This window comes from Elephas maximus, chromosome 13, assembly GCF_024166365.1.
Source record: "Elephas maximus indicus isolate mEleMax1 chromosome 13, mEleMax1 primary haplotype, whole genome shotgun sequence".
Lineage (NCBI taxonomy): Eukaryota > Metazoa > Chordata > Mammalia > Proboscidea > Elephantidae > Elephas > Elephas maximus.
In genome coordinates, this window is record NC_064831.1 from 84,712,376 (window position 1) to 84,728,336 (window position 15,961).

General features: G+C 39.2%; 1 protein-coding gene across 8 annotated transcripts in view; it reads left to right on the forward strand.

Moving 5' to 3' along the window:
* Positions 1 to 15,961, forward strand: part of MCTP2 (multiple C2 and transmembrane domain containing 2) — a 310,773-nt gene that overhangs the window by 158,437 nt on the left and 136,375 nt on the right. For all 8 annotated transcript variants that reach the window (XM_049852810.1, XM_049852809.1, XM_049852815.1 and 5 more), the window contains 2 exons: positions 762 to 948; positions 5,320 to 5,413. In XM_049852810.1, coding sequence (XP_049708767.1) covers positions 762 to 948; positions 5,320 to 5,413 — 281 coding nt within the window. The remainder of the gene's footprint in view (positions 1 to 761; positions 949 to 5,319; positions 5,414 to 15,961) is intronic.

Sequence of the window (15,961 nt, forward strand, 5' to 3'; positions counted from 1 at the left end):
TCGCTTCTGTATTTAAATGTGTTTGAGGTTTTCAGCATCCCCAGAACATTGGCTGTTAAGAGGCGGAAAACATGCAATTTATAGCAGATGGGTACAGCCTCCTCTGGCAGTGCTACAGAGATGGGATCAATCAACAGCACTTCATGCTCCATTTGTCCTAAAGAGACCCACCTGGGGGAACCCTGGGGAACTCTGCCTATTAGGAAAACACCTTAACACGTTGCTTTAAATAAAAACTCCTCAGTTGGCATTAATTGGGGGAAAAATGGTTTCTCCATTAGTCCTCTCCCTCTTGCACTTCTCATGCCTTTTTTTTCTTCCCTTTTTTTGGAAACTTGGTTCTTTATTCTCCTGACTCGTAAAAGACACAGCCCAGAGAAGCTATAGAGAACATTCATTAGTAATGCTTCAAATTTGAAACTTTTTTCCTCACCGATTCTTGATCCCATCAACTTTCTTGCCATCCTTATTTGGCAAAGACCCCGCTCTTCTCTTTTCATTTGCTGTCCCCAGGTGCTGCCTTCTATTTGATTTGCTTTACCTCCCTCTCCTTAATTTTAGAGCGTGTTAGGCTGGGAGTGAGTATTACGAGCCGGGGGACACCTGCAACCTTCACTGCCCTGTGGGGACACTCCGCAATAAACCCAAGCCAGACAGAGTGAGGTTTCTGGAAGGATGGAATAAAAATCAGGTGCTTTGGCGGTTCTGAAGTGGCCTTGAGTTAATCACTCTTTTCTCTCTGATTCGTGAAAATATTCTAGGTGTAAAGTGGATATTGGGGCACTCCCTCTCAAGCAAGCCAACTGTCTGGAGTTGCCACTGGAGAGCTGCCTGGGGGCGCTCCTTATGCTGGTCACACTCACGCCCTGTGCGGGGGTCTCCATCTCTGATCTATGTGTCTGCCCCTTGGCGGACCCCAGCGAGAGAAAGCAGATTTCCCAGCGATATGTGAGTGCCTTTGCTGGTTACTCTCCTCCCACTCTCTACCCTCTTTAAGTTGAAATAGAGTCTATGAGCTGAAAAATTGCCTGAAAAGAGATCTTTGTCCCAAGTTTAATTGTATGTCTCATAAAACACGACATCAGACCTAGAGGCTAATGTCTTAGTGAGAAGCTGAAATTTGACTGGAATTAGCTTTGCTATTTTTAAAGCGAAAAGGCATGTTGAACTTTTAGCTTTTAAGAAATCTTTTGGAGAAAATTGAAATCCTCAAGGAAGCAAACCATTTTGGGGCATGTCTTGCATAGGTGAGTAGGGATTTAATATAAATTCGCGTTTAAGTGTCTTTTTTTTTTTTTTTTAACCAAGCACTAATGCTTGAAACATTAAAACACACCTTTCCAGAGCCTTTTGGGATCAAATGAGAAAGTGTTTGTGCCCTGTAAAGAAGAGCACTAAAGAGACATGAAGGATGCTGATGATAACAGCAGCATGTGATTTTTGCCTGAGTAGCTGCAGTGTGCATCAAAGTCCACTCAGCATTTTAAAATTGAATAGCTGTGTCCTCTTCATTCATTTTTGTACTCTGGCTTCCTAGGTGCCTTTATTTGCATTCTGTGTTTATCCTATCTTCTTTGAAAATCAATACATTTATTTTATTGCCACACATGGAAGGCATGGTGTAAGAAGATGGCATGAAAATCAAGTAAAGAATCCCTGTTCAGTGGGAATATCGTTCTTAGCATAAACGTTAGTGCCTCCAGAGCCCTCCTGGGCAGATGTATTGATTAATTGAATCATTCTTTACCTTCGTGGGAAACCCTGGTGGCGTAATGGTTAAGTGCTACAGCTGCTAACCAAGAGGTCAGTTGTTCGAATCTGCCAGGTGCTCCTTGGAAACTCTATGGGGCAGTTCTACTCTGTCATGTAGGATCGCTATGAGTCGGAATCGACTCGACGGAAGTGGGTTTGGTGGGTTTTATCTTCGTGAGTACAAAACCTAGCCACACGTCTCATTGTCAACACAAGTTCTTCGTGCAATGTTGGCGCACTCTAAAGGAGCCTCAACAGCGTTCACCATTAATATTCTCTCTGAAGACGTTTTAAGCAAATGAGTATTTCATGGTGAAAATTAATACTTTCCCAGGAATAAATTGCAAAATTTACCAAATTCATGAGAAGTATCCTGTATTTATAACTGGCATTAGCTTAGATTTCAATGGGTGCTTTGAATAATGCCTCAGGATTTGAAAAGTAGTAGTCGAGCTCAGGCTGCTAACCCAAAGGGTACAGTTCAAATCCACCAGTTGCACTTTGGATTCCCTGTGGGGTAGTTCTGCTCTGTCCTATAGGGTTGCTGAGTCAAAATTAACTCAACAGCACACAACAACAACAACAACAATTGAAAAGAGGTTTGAAGGAGACTATGATCAAAGTAGAGATATCAAGTGTTTCTCCAGCATTAGCCAGGAAGTTGGCCAGTGTGGCATGCTAGAGGAAAGAACCATGTATTCCCAAGTGAAAGCAAAGTGTTGGGTCCTCACTGTGCCACACTGGAGCAGTGTAAGCACAAGAAAGTTACAGACCCCTGGATTTGTTTTTTGATTACAAGAGTAGAACATATTTTAGGTCAAGTTTACCTCACAACAGTAGAAGTATTTTATTTGAAATGCTTTCATCTTAGCTTAAAAACTCGAGTTTTTTTTTTTTTTTTTTTTTTTTCCAGCTTGAAAATGCAGAGAGAAACAACTTCCAAAAACCCTTAGGACTGGTACATAATTAGGTTAAACCCAAAGCAACCTCATTGCCATCTAGTTGATTCCTACTCATAGGAATCAAAGTAGAACTCCCCCATTGGGTTTCCAAGGCTGTAAATCTTTACAGAAGCAGACTGCCACATCTTTTTCCTGTAGAGCAGCTGGCGGATTTGAACTGCTGACCTTTCCGGTAGCAGCCGAGTGCTTAACCACTACACCACTAGGGATCCTCATAATTAGGTTAGGCAAACCTTAATTATTATTAAGCTTTAAATATTGTGTCTTGAAATTACTAAATAAGGGTATTACTATCCTTCCATTAATCCTTGGGGCCTCTTTGTCACATGGTTTCAGCTATGTAAGGATGGCAGAAACCATCTATTTGAAGGTTTTAAACCAAACACAAACCCTTCCCATGGATGTGTTCTGGAGGCATGAAAAGAGAGTATGTCTGCATATATCTTTCATGTACAATTTCTTAAGGATGCCACATGTGTAGACATTTAAATTGATACTGCTGTATATGCTTAAGAATTATTGCATTGCAGCATTATTCACATCAGCAAAAAGATGGAAACAACCTAAGTGCCCATCGATGGATGAATGGATAAACAAATTCTGGTACATACATACAATGGAATATTACGCAACTATAAAGAATAATGAGGAATCTGCAAAACATAACGTGGATGAATCTGGAGGACATTATACTAAATGAAATAAGTCAATCACAAAAAGACAAATATTGTATGGTCCCATTCTTATAAAAAGTCAAGAATAGATATACACACAGAAAACTCAGTACTTTCATGGTTACCAGGGATGGGAGGGAGAGAGAGGGGGAATTGCTTTCTAGATAGTAGACACTTGTTACTTCTGGCGATAGGAAAGACAGTCCCACATAGGGCTGAAGTCAGCACACTTGATCAAGGTAAGTAAAGACACTAAGAAGTACTCAAGAAAAAGGGACAATTGCGATAAATGCTATAACATATACAATTTTGGAGCAATAATAAAAATAACCAAAAAATATGTGCGTGGTTACACAGGTAGACTTGGATGCATATATGTATATAGGAAATCATATGTGATTAAATTCATATATATGCATGTGTGGGTGTATCTGTAGGAATACGTAAGTACATGTTTGTGTGTGCTGCACGTACATTCACGTATATAACAAACTGCATAGGAAGCACAGTTATGAAGGCTTACTAGGCATATCCAAACAACTCGTGGGACTGGTTACTGGGTAAAAAGGCTTGGGACCTTAGTCTTGGGGGACAACTTAGTCAATTGGCATAACCTGGTTTACAAAGATAATGTTCTACATCCCAGTTTGGTGAGTAGTTTCTGGGGTCTTAAAAGCTTGCAAGCAGCCATCTAAGATATAACTACTAGTCTCCTATGGAGCAAAAGAGAATGAAGGAAGTCAAAGGCTCAAAGAAGAAACTAGTCCATGGGATTAATAACCCACACAAGCCACAGCCTCTTCTAACTTGAGTCTGGTGGAACTAGATGGTGCCTGGCTACCACTACTGACTGTTCTGACAGGGACACAATAGAAGTTTCTGGACAGAATGGGAGAAAAATGTAAAACAAAACTCAAATTCCTAAAAAAGGCCAGACTTACTGGACCGACAGAGACTAGAGGAACCCCCAAGGCTATCGCCCTCAGATAGCCTTGGAACTTGAAACTGAAACAATTTTTTAAGGTCATTTTTCAGCTAAATAATGCATTGGCTTATAAAATAAACAATGTCACCTGTGAGTAATATTCTCCCTTAAAAAAAATTAACTATAATGAAAGCAAATGGTTAACATTTACCCAAAAACAAGGATGAGAAGGCAAGGAAGGGAAGGGAAACTAGATCAATGGAAACAGAACAAACAGAACGAAAATAATGAGAATGCTGACACATGGTAAAAATTGTAACCAATGGCATGGACCAATTTGTATAAAAATTGTTAAAGGAGAACCTAATTTGTTGTGTCAACGTTCACCTAAAACACAATGAAATATTATTTAGAAGAAAGAATTACCAGTAAATATATGAAAACTTTGGCTCATGCAGAGTAAAGTTTAAAGGCAATGTGAGAACGGTGTGGTGATAGATGGTCAATCTCTTATTTAACCAACCGCTAAAGCATAGAGCAGAAAATTCACTCTGTTTCCATCCTACTGTCTTTCCAGTGGGTAGAAGTATCTGTGAAGGGTCTAAGTTTAGCCATCTGGTATTTATAAAGTCTGTACTCACTGGGTTAGAATAATGTGCTCTTTTAGGTGATTCAAAATTTTCATTTATGAGAAAGAAGGGGAAAAAAGGGAATGGAAGTAGTTCCACACACATTGCCCAGGGGGCGGTGTTCTAAGTAGATTGTATATGCTTGTAATTTATTTTGAGGCTGTAGTTAATTAACTCACGGCCACTTTTCTCTTCATCAGGGTTCTGTGAATGCTTCACTGTCCTCTTAATTGGCATAATGTATTTTTGGAGCTTTTCTAAGAACTTAATGAGAAAGGTGAACATAAATCTAGACTGTACTTCCTGTAGGACTTTATGGCTTTAATTGGTATATTAGGAAGTGATTTTCATTTTTGATCTCCTTTTCTCCCCTTCAGTCCTTACAGAACTCCCTGAAAGAGATGAAAGACATCGGGCTTTTACAAGTGAAAGTTTTAAAGGCAGTAGATCTCTTAGCGGCAGACTTCTCAGGTACAGAATATTTTCACTTTTCAATTCATGTTCCTTTTTACTTGTGTGCATTTTCTCCTTTGGAACGATCTTAGGGCAAAACAAAACATTTTCATCAGCAGGAGTATGTACGTATACAGCAATGACGATCTTTCAAACAGAGTTGTAGAAAAAATGCCAACTTGAGCAATTTTTTTCATATAATGAAAACTTTCTCACAAAATTATTTGTTCAAATCGTTTTACTATAGTTAGCCTCCTAGTCTGTCTGAATGTCAAAGATATTTGTGGATTATTGGTGTTCCTATGCTGATTTTCTGATAAAGCTTTTCTACAGTACCTCAAAAGACAGTCACTCAACTCCTTGCCTTTATTCCCATGCAGTAGCCTCTGGTGCACGCGCTGGTGTCTTTACGGCAAAGAGCAGATGATTCATAACTGAGCATGAGAGCAGATACGGCTGACACTTCTCTGTTGACAATGACCGGAGTCTAGACCATGGGACCACTTTGCAGTTAACATTGCCTTTTACTGAGTTTCTCTTGGTGCTTCACTAACTTGAACTTTTAGATGGAGACTAGAACAGACATGCTTTATACGTAGTTGTGCTCTGTGAATATGGGGAAACCCAGACATTCCAGTGTATGACTGGTGACTCTACACTCACTGCCAAATTACCCCCTCATGTTGACTGACATTTTTTACCAAGTAAATTGATAAATACAAAGAGTATTATACAGCATGATTGTATCTGTTGACACATATTGAATGTTTTTGTATCTTACATTTTTAGAATGTGGACAATTTTTTGTTGTTGTCCCTTTCACACAAAACCAACCATATTATTTTTGTATAACCACTGACTAAGTTCAGCTTTTGGAACAGAAAATTTTAAGTGCTTCATATCACAAAATTTGTGGAGAATACACAATCTGGTAAATGAGCCAAGAGAAATTTCTACTCGATAAGCCCCCAATATAAAAAGACTCTGACCCTAAGGGAACACCCAGGGATCCAGAAATGTTTTTTGGCCAACCTGAATATATTCAGGGTTGTAGATAGAATTCTCAAATCATCATTTTTAACATTCAATAATTCAGTTGCAGATATTTATCCCAGCCCACGTTTATAGTCTCATATTAATTTACAAATATTCCTTTCTTTCTACTTTTAATTTATGAAAACATTTTATTCAAACATTCCCCATGTGCCTTTGACATTTATAGTCATGTCACCACTAAAGCACATTTAAAATTATGTACCAGAGATTTCCAGAGCACGTCATTTTATTTCCATCCAAGTATTCAGATGTGAAGGGACCCCAGGTGGTGCAGTGGTTAAGTGCTCAGCTGCTAATTGAAAGATTGGTGGTTTGAACCCACAAGCCACTTTGTGGGAGAAATATGTAGCAGTTTGCTTCTGTACAGAGTCACAGCCTCGGAAGCCCTCTGAGGGAGTTCTTCTCTGTCCTCTAGGGTTGCTATGAGTTGGAATCAGCTTTTTGGCAGTGGGTTTGTTTTTTTAATTCAGATGTAGCATTTTTTGAATCCATGATAATTGTTGTCTCAGGAAATGTCTCAAGCTCCAAAAAGTTATTTATGCCTTTCAAAAGTATTTTAAAAAAATTCCTTCCATAGATGTACAATTCATGATCTGCAATACTTCATACTATAGTGCTTTAAAAATTTTTTATGGGCTTATTTACGACTATATCCATATGTAAAATTTATTTATTTATTTATTTTGCCTGCTTTGTTTTATTTTACTAATCTTGTCAGGCAACATTTTTAAAACCCTCAAAACTAGTACGTATGGAGATTGTTTGAGGCCGATGTATCTTTCATCAGAGTACTTTGACTATTAAAATAAAATGACTTGGGAGAGGAACTAGAAATATCAGAATCTTTGTAAAGACCAGACTCTAAGGCAAAACTTCCTTTTGGGCAGAATAATTTGGGCAGAAATGTTATTGTCTTCATTTTGTTGTTTTCTTTGTATCCAGGATTTTTGTAGTTCTAGAGTGGCGAATATGAACAATGATCGTGTGTGTCAAAGGATTCTAGTAACAAAAAGCTTTGATTAGAAATCAAATAAATGCTGTAAGTTATGGCTAAATACTGTGGCATTTTACTATCTTTGGATTATTGGGAGAAAAATGATCACTTTCCTGAATTGATGCAAAGAGAATTGTCATTAGCTAAATGTGTCTTTAGACTATATTGATCTTTATTTTTAGAATCAAATTTAACAGTCTATGTCCCTTATGGGTTGGTCGACTCATCTGTGAATCTCGCAGTCTGTTATAGGGGCATTGCTTTAGGGAAACAAAATGAACCTAATCCGAAAAGTTATGAAGTAACTTTTGTATGTAAAAAAAGAAATGGGTTCAGTTTGTAGTGAGATGGCAGAAATGATGCAATTGATATCTCCAAGAGGTTAGGGATCATGTCATATACTAGGTTCTTAAGCATAGTTGCTGTCATCATTATTATTACCACTCACTTGATATATAATAAAAGACACCAGCTCATTTGACCATGGATTAGAAGAGGTACCCATCATTGCTAGTACCAGGAGCATTTAAGAAATATAAATCTATATATTTTTTGTATCCCTATCCCCCATATTTTCCAATCAACCTTACTTTATAAATTAGTATACCATTGCAGTTGCTCAGAGAGGGAAGTAAACCAATACCCGGTGTGGTCGAGTTGATTCCGACTCATAGTGACCCTACAGGACAGAGTAGAACTGCCCCATAGAGTTACCAAGGAGCATCTGGTGGATTTGAACTGCCATCCCTTTGGTTAGCAGCCATAGCACTTAACCACTACGTCACCAGGGTTTCCATGAGAGAGGGAAGTATTCACCTGCAAGTAAAGAATTGGGAAGAGAGGGTGGAGCAAGATGACAGAGGGAGTGGATGTTCACATTTTTCCCCCAGCAACTGAACACTGAACAATGAATGAAAACAAGCATGGAATGAGATCTCAGAACTCCGGACAGCAGCTGAGGTGTTGGAGAGTCAGAATGAGTCTAGAAGCAGGGGAGAAAAGGAGTGGGGATGGCACAGAAGCAGGGAGAACTTATCCGTTATCATTGGGAGCACTCGTTCATCACAGTGAAGGCAACACCGCAAACAGGGAACACAGAAAGGGAGCTAATCTGAGGAAGCTATAACTCGATTATTTAAGGTGGCACAGATTGGCTGTGGGTGTTCGCTGGCTGTGCAATTGGGAGGGGTGAAGGAAGACTGTGACTGTGAGAAAGTACTATTGAATCTTGCTGAGGCCTGAGGTGGATGGACACTAGGACTGGGAGGAACAGCACGGGCAAGAGGGTGAGGAGAATAACTGGACCTATGGGGCAACGCACAGAGACACCATGGGCAAGCCTGTGCAGGGGCGCTTACTAGGGAAAGACACTGAGAGTCCCCCACCTTGAATGCCCAATCAGAAAACTTTCCCACAAAAACTAGAACACAAAATTTAAAGTCAAGCAAAGATCCATGAGGGGGAAGCAGTTCTTGCAAGCTGTTTATATGGAGGCTACAGGTGTAGGCCTTCATGTACTAGAGGAGAACCGAATGCATGTGGTAAACCTGGTCATCAGTGGTTTGCCAGTTTTAAATCATCAATTTCCTTATGAGTAACAATTAGAAAAGGAAAATATTGGTCACCCGTTCCACTGTTATAAAACTAGAGGAATATTCATAAGTAGTTGTTATTGATGTATGTTTATATAATCATAAAGAAAAATTAAAATAAACTTTGGAAAAATTGAACATTTGTTACTATGCTAGTATTTTAGAACATTGGGTTAAACTATGTATACTAAGGTGAATTACTCCTTTTCCATAAAAAATGTATTTTTTATATAGGTGCAAAATATTAAAAAAAAATTTTTTAAATATTTTGTATAGCTTTTCCAATGTGTTCAAAGATATTAACAACCTAAGTCTACATGTATTACCAGTATGAAGATATTTACAAAAGGTAAAGGCTTTAATATATAAAAAAAAAGATCCATATATTCTTTTAATTATGAATTCAGTTTTTATAAATATGCTATTTAATAGAATAGTATTGTGTGATTGAAAGTATTTCCTTGTTAATTTTAAACTTGTATAGAACTTGATTTTTTTATGAGTTTTTGATATTTGTTTGTATGTAAGAGGTAGAACTTTTTTTTTTTTTCATTTGGTAAGAATCTGAAGTAATCTATCTTCCCTTACAACCTGTCTCTCCCAAATTGGTGAAAGATATTTTAATGTTCTCAGTTCTACAGCTAACATTAAATGTGGATAGCCATAAGCAGTTATCCTAATAGAAGAGTCTGTCAGATGTTTTCTAAAGATTTCTCCTCGCAAACTCCTTGAGCCTAGCAGAAACTAAAATCCTCTTTAAGTAATAGATTATCCAGTGATGTCATTATTCTGAGAGTCAACCAGGCCACAGCCTTGACTCATGAAAGAAGTGATAAATTGTACTTTGAGACTCAAGGTGAAGATAGCTGTGTGTAATATTTAATGAGGCCAACGTACTTCACTGAGCTGCTGTTGGTCTTAAAACTTAGGTGTTTTAAAAAGAAAATAGCCCACATTCTAATTATGAAATGAGAGAGAGTGACATTTTGTTCTGGATGGCTGAGAAATTGTTAGTACTTTAGAATCCTTATCCACAATAGAAGCCCTGTCAAAGAATGGTGTCAGATTTTCTACTTTGCCCATGGGCACATCATATTTATGAATCAATACTACTGAAAGAAAATGCAGAGTTTATCTCATTAACTAGAAAAAGGTAATAAAGTAGACAAAAAAAAAAAAAAACACATTTCAGTTCTCAGATTCTAGTACTAATAGCAAGGCTTATCTTAGCTATTGAGAGAGATCTACCCGTGAAGAGTAGGAAACTATCTTGCTATGCTCTTCACCCCTATGGAGAATTGTTCTGGATGGCTGTGTTATAATTGATAGAAGATTGTGGGGAAGCTGTGGAAAGGTAACACGTGGGGGTTTACCCAACAGATCAGTACCAAAAATATCACGGCTACCATTTGCATAATGTATTAGCCAAAAGTCAACACCTGTTTAATAACCCTTGTTGTCTTTCCGTAGGATCAACTTGTATCAACTTCCTTCGCTGTTAATTAGGCTTTCTTTTTATAAATTTTGTTCTTAAAAATAAGTCTTAGTTATTCCCTTCTCCCTAAAGGGAATTCCTCCAATGGTGAGAGCATTTATTCTTTGGTTTCACTCTCCTTTATTCCTCCACTCTCATTCTGTTACCACTACCACAATGCCTCTGCCCCTTAAGATTCCTGGCATAAGATAGGGGAGATAGAACCTTCTAGGGGGTTTTTCTTTAAATTGTCATGCCAATAGTATAGAAAGAAGATATAATGTAATATAATACAGTATAAAAAAATAACAATATAGTATAGTATAATACAATATAATATGGTATGATATAATACAATGCAATACAATACAACACTATAGGTCTCAATATACTGTATCTTTGTTGCACAATTCCATCTTAATTTTTCATGTTCTCATCATTCTAATAACCTTCGTCTCATGATGAGAGGCTGGGGAATTATCAGGAGGCAAGGGAAGAACAAAACCGGAAATGCCATCTTTGCTCACAATTTGGTGATACTTGTCCTCCAGGAGTTTCATGGGGAATTTTATCTCATCTTGAGAATTTTTGGTGTTTTTTGCCATGTAAAAGCCACCCATCAAGTGTAACAATTTCCAAATGGATCTGGATCCTCTTGACACCTCATGTACTAACAGTGGAAGTACGGAAGGATCCAAAAGGGGAGTCTTTTGGATCCTTCCGTACTTCCACTGTTAGTACATGAGACAACTACTAAATTAATATAGTCTCAAAATATCTGTCAGAGGAGTGGTAACTGGAACACATTTTAAGACAAGAAGAAATGCAGATTAGTATGACATAGGCTTATTTAACAAATAAGGATATTAGGGGCTATAATAGTTTCAGATCCAGGAAACAAAGATATATTTGAATCCAGAGCCCCCTGCTGTTTCCAGGGATCTGTGTATAGTTTCCCCAAGTGTTTTGTTTTTTTTTTTCCTGAACTTAAGGAGAGTCAACATGGTGGGAGATTCAGTTGTCTTCCACAGATATTCATTAAAAAAAAAAAAAAAAAAAATTCATTACCCTGGTGGTGCAATGGTTAAAAACTTGGCTGCTAACCAAAAGGTTGACAGTTCATACCCACTAGTCAATCCTTGGAGGCCCAGTGGGGCAGTTCTCCTCTGTCCTATAGGGCCACTATGGGTCGAAGTAGACTTGATGACAATGGGTTTGGTTTTTTTGTTTATCAGGCACACTCTTGAGTCGCTTATGATCAGCTAGAGAGGGCTTCTGTCTTCCTTTACCCCATTCTCTATTACAGAATACCAAATGTAGGGGGTAGCATGTGCCATTGAAGTGGAAGAGAACCCTGGTCAAACTCAGAAGGACTATTTCAAATGCACTGGTTCCTTGGCTATGCCATTAGGAGGAACTCTTGATCTGTTCCACACACAAGTCGGTGCTCCCATTACTGTGGGGGAATCGTTCATCCATTCCATTCATTTGAGAAGTACATGAGTCCTTTCCTTTTGCCCAAATTTGTGCCATAATTAAATCCATAAGTAAAAAAGTCCAATGACTTATCCGTTGAAGGTGACAGTTAGTCCCCCTTTTCAGCATTTATTTTTATGATATCTGACTCCCATTTTAATCTTACATATTATAGTATGGTACAGAGAAAAGGGTTTAGAAGCAGAGACCCATGCGTAAACCTTGGTTCTAAGACATACTGGCCTGTGTCCACTCTAAGTCTTCACTTCCTCATGGGTATTTTTAGGGTGAAATTAAAATCTAAATGAATGTATCTGATACATATTACATGCTCAATAAATGCTTATTTTCATTCTTTATTAAGTTTATTTTATTGGGAGATTGTTGATATAAGTATTCCTGGGATGGTGCAAATGGTTGTGTTTGACTATCATTGAAGGGTTGGAAGTTTAAACCCACTCAGAGGTGCCTTGGAAGACAGGCCTGGCAATCTGTTTCTGAAAGGTCACAGCCTTGAAAACCCTATGGTGCAGTTTTCCTCCGCGCCCATGGGGTTGCCATGAGTCAGAGCTGACTTGAGGGGCGATAACAACAACAGCAAGAGGTTGATGTGGGGAATTTCACAGATTAATGTCTTCTTGATATTTTGTTTATAATTTCCCTAGGTTTAGATAATGATGACAATATAAGCATTGCTAATCAGTGCTCTTCAACCACTTTTAGGAATCTACATTTACCACTATAAGACTCTTGGAATTATTTCTGTGTCTGTTGTTGTTTTGTGCTGTTGAGTTAATTCCGACTCATAGTGACCCTATACAGCAGAGTAGAACTGCCCCATAGGGTTTCCAAAGGTGGTTATCTTCATGGGAGCAGATCACCAGGTCTTTCTCTCCCGCAAATCCGCTGGTGGGTTTGAAATGCCAACCTTTTGGTTAGCAGCTGAGTGCTTAACCACTGCACCACCAGAGCTCCATTTCCATTTCCAGTCCCTGCTAAAAGTGAAGAAAAAAAATGCTTCATGGTATTGAAATTACACTAAATTAGATTAAAAACTAAACTCATAGCGACCCTATAAGACAGAGTCTTATAGCTTATTAGTACCTGTATTTTATGTTTTGATTTTCTGATTAACTGTTTTACCAATATAAAATTCCTTTTGTGGTCTCATCAATTTTTTGTTATACATTAGAGTGCTATTTTCAGTCATTATTGAACAAAATACTATATTTAGACCCCACATTGTAGAGTAGGGATGTTCCTGCCAAATGCTACAATTCTAAATTTTAAATAGTTTCTGTAAATTATAACAGTTTTTATTTTTGTTGTTTTGAAACATGGGATTATTTGTGTCAGAAGTGGAATAGTCCTGTAGTTACTGTTCACCAGGAATGTTAACCACATGCCCATTTTCTGGTCTGTTTTCGTGGTCTGACTCTTGAAGCTGTCTGCATAGTAGTGCCCCTCCTCTTAAGAATGCTGTATTTTCAGAGGGTGCCTGTAATGGCAATTTCTAGAAGGCTCACCCATAGCAATTGAATGATCTTAATTTTCATAACAACCTCGTGGGTGACTGAGCCCAAATTAAGACAAACTATTACTTTTTTTTAAAAACACATCAAAATTATGTAAATTTGCCTTTGGCAGGCTATTTGCTTTAACTGTCTGTCAAAGAAAATGGACTTAACCAATGTAAAGTTTAGGGGTATATTGGAGATTTAGCACCTTGTAACTTACTGGCAGGGGCAGTGGTGATTCAGTGACAGAATTCTCACCTTACTTGAGGGAGACTGTGGTTCGATTCCCAGTCAGTGCACCTCCTGCGTGGCCACTGCTTGTCTGTCAGTGGAGGCTGGTGTATTGCTATGATGATGAACAGGCTTCGGGGGAGCTTCTAGATTAAGATGGACTAGGGAGAAAGGCCTGGTGGCCTACTTCCAAAAATCAGCCAGTGAAAACCCTATGGATCGCAACACTCTGATGCACGACCAATCATGGATATGGGGCTAACTCAACAGCAGCTAACAAAAACAACTTAGTGGCCCCTTGAGAGTGAATGCATTCAGTTCATTTGTTTTCCCTTCATGAACTGGCAAAGGAATTACTTCCATCATAGTGGAAGGGTTCTGAGTGCTTAGTAAGTAACACCTTAATTTATTCAGCAAGTATCTCCACTGTGCGTGACCCTAGTAAATAGTGGGGGAGGGGCTTAGAAATTGGTCCTTGGCCTCCCTCACATTAGTAATTAATTCAATCAGTAGCTGTCTAATTGCAGTTATACTGCTGAGGTCAAGAACAGGGTGCTAAGATTAGTGGACAAATGTCTGGTATTTCTACAAGAAGTGATGTTTTGTCTGAGGTGTCAGTTTTGAGGAGCTAACCCAGCACAGATGACAGAAAACATTTTAAAATAAGGAAAATGCATGGTTGAGGAACATGCAGGGCTTTTCCAAGGGCCTGGAAGAAAACAAGTGCGGCCGAGACCAGAGAGCAAGGGGGCGTCTGATGGGAGCCAACTCAACGACAACAAAGAAAAAACAAGAACTGGTGAAATAAAAGGGTTTTTTCTTCTAACTTCACTCCTTTGTCACCTTTATGGTTCCATAGTGACCATCATCTCCTAAACCTGCATAACATCTATTGTCACTCTTGCTCCCTCAAAAGCCTTGCTCCAGACAGCCGCCAGAATAAACTTTTATAAAGTCATGTTGGATAATGCTATTCCCCTACTTAGTTTCCCAAATTCTGCGGTGTAACTTGTAAATCCCTGCATAATCCAGTCCCAGCTAAAGCACTCACCTCCTCTCCCATCAGAGGCCCCTCGCCCGGCCCAGCACCATCTTCATGATCGTTGGTATGTTTGAGTCCACTGTTACGGTTTTGTGTCAGTCTGTTTCATTGAGGGTTTTACTCATTTTCACTGACCCTCTACCAAACATGATGTCCTTTCCTAGCAATTGGTCTTTCCTGATGATGTGTCCAAAGTAAGCATTTTTGCAACTCATAGGGACCCTATAGGACTGAGCAGAATTGCCCCATAGGGTTTCCAACGAGCAGCTGGTGGATTCGAACTGCTGACCTTGGGGTTAGCAGCTGAGCTTTTAACCACTGCACTACCAGGGCTCTGCTCTAAGGAGCATTCTAGTTGTACTTTTTCTAAGACTGATTCGTTCGTTCTTAACGGCAGTATATTCAGTATTAGAACAGTAGAATATCAGAAATTTAGTTAAAACATTTCAACAGAATGAAGACCTGCTCTTCCTTAGCTGTCCTCACAGCCCTAATACAGACCCAACATCACCAGAATGTGGACCTTGTGCTTGTAACCCACTCTTTAAGGAGACTGGTGGTACAATGCTTAAGGGATTGGTTGCCAACCGAAAGGCTCTGTAGGAGAAAGACCTGGCAATCTGCCCCCGTAAAGATTACAGCTTAGAAAACTCTATGGGGCAGTTCTACTCTGTCACGTGGGGTCACCACAAGTTGGGATTGACTCGACGGCACCTAACAACAACAGCACCTATCGCTGGGCATTTGTTGCAGGGAAGTGAGTGGGTCCTTGGCTACCTGACATCGCAGAGGCCATTCTTCATCCTAGAGAAGCCCATGACCCCCTTGGAGAGGCTGGACATACAGGAAACATTAGGCTCAAGGAAGAAGAGAGATCACCTTTTACTCTCAGCTCCTAGCACAGTGCTTTCCACATTGTGTCAAGTATTGAACCAATGAGCAGGCGCACATACTCAAACCGATTATCCTAGGAATTGGGTGGCTCCCTGGGGCCTAAGGTTGCAAAGGAATGTTCCAAAAAGAAGTTGTATCTTGAACTCAGCCTTGGAGGGAGTGGGTGTTGGGAGAGGATTGCAGGGGAGGGCATTATACACACAAAGCATGAAGCATGGATAAGCCCTGTCTCTAGGTGTTGGGTAGGATGGGCCAGTCTGGTGAGGTCAGAGATGGAGGAAGGGCACCCC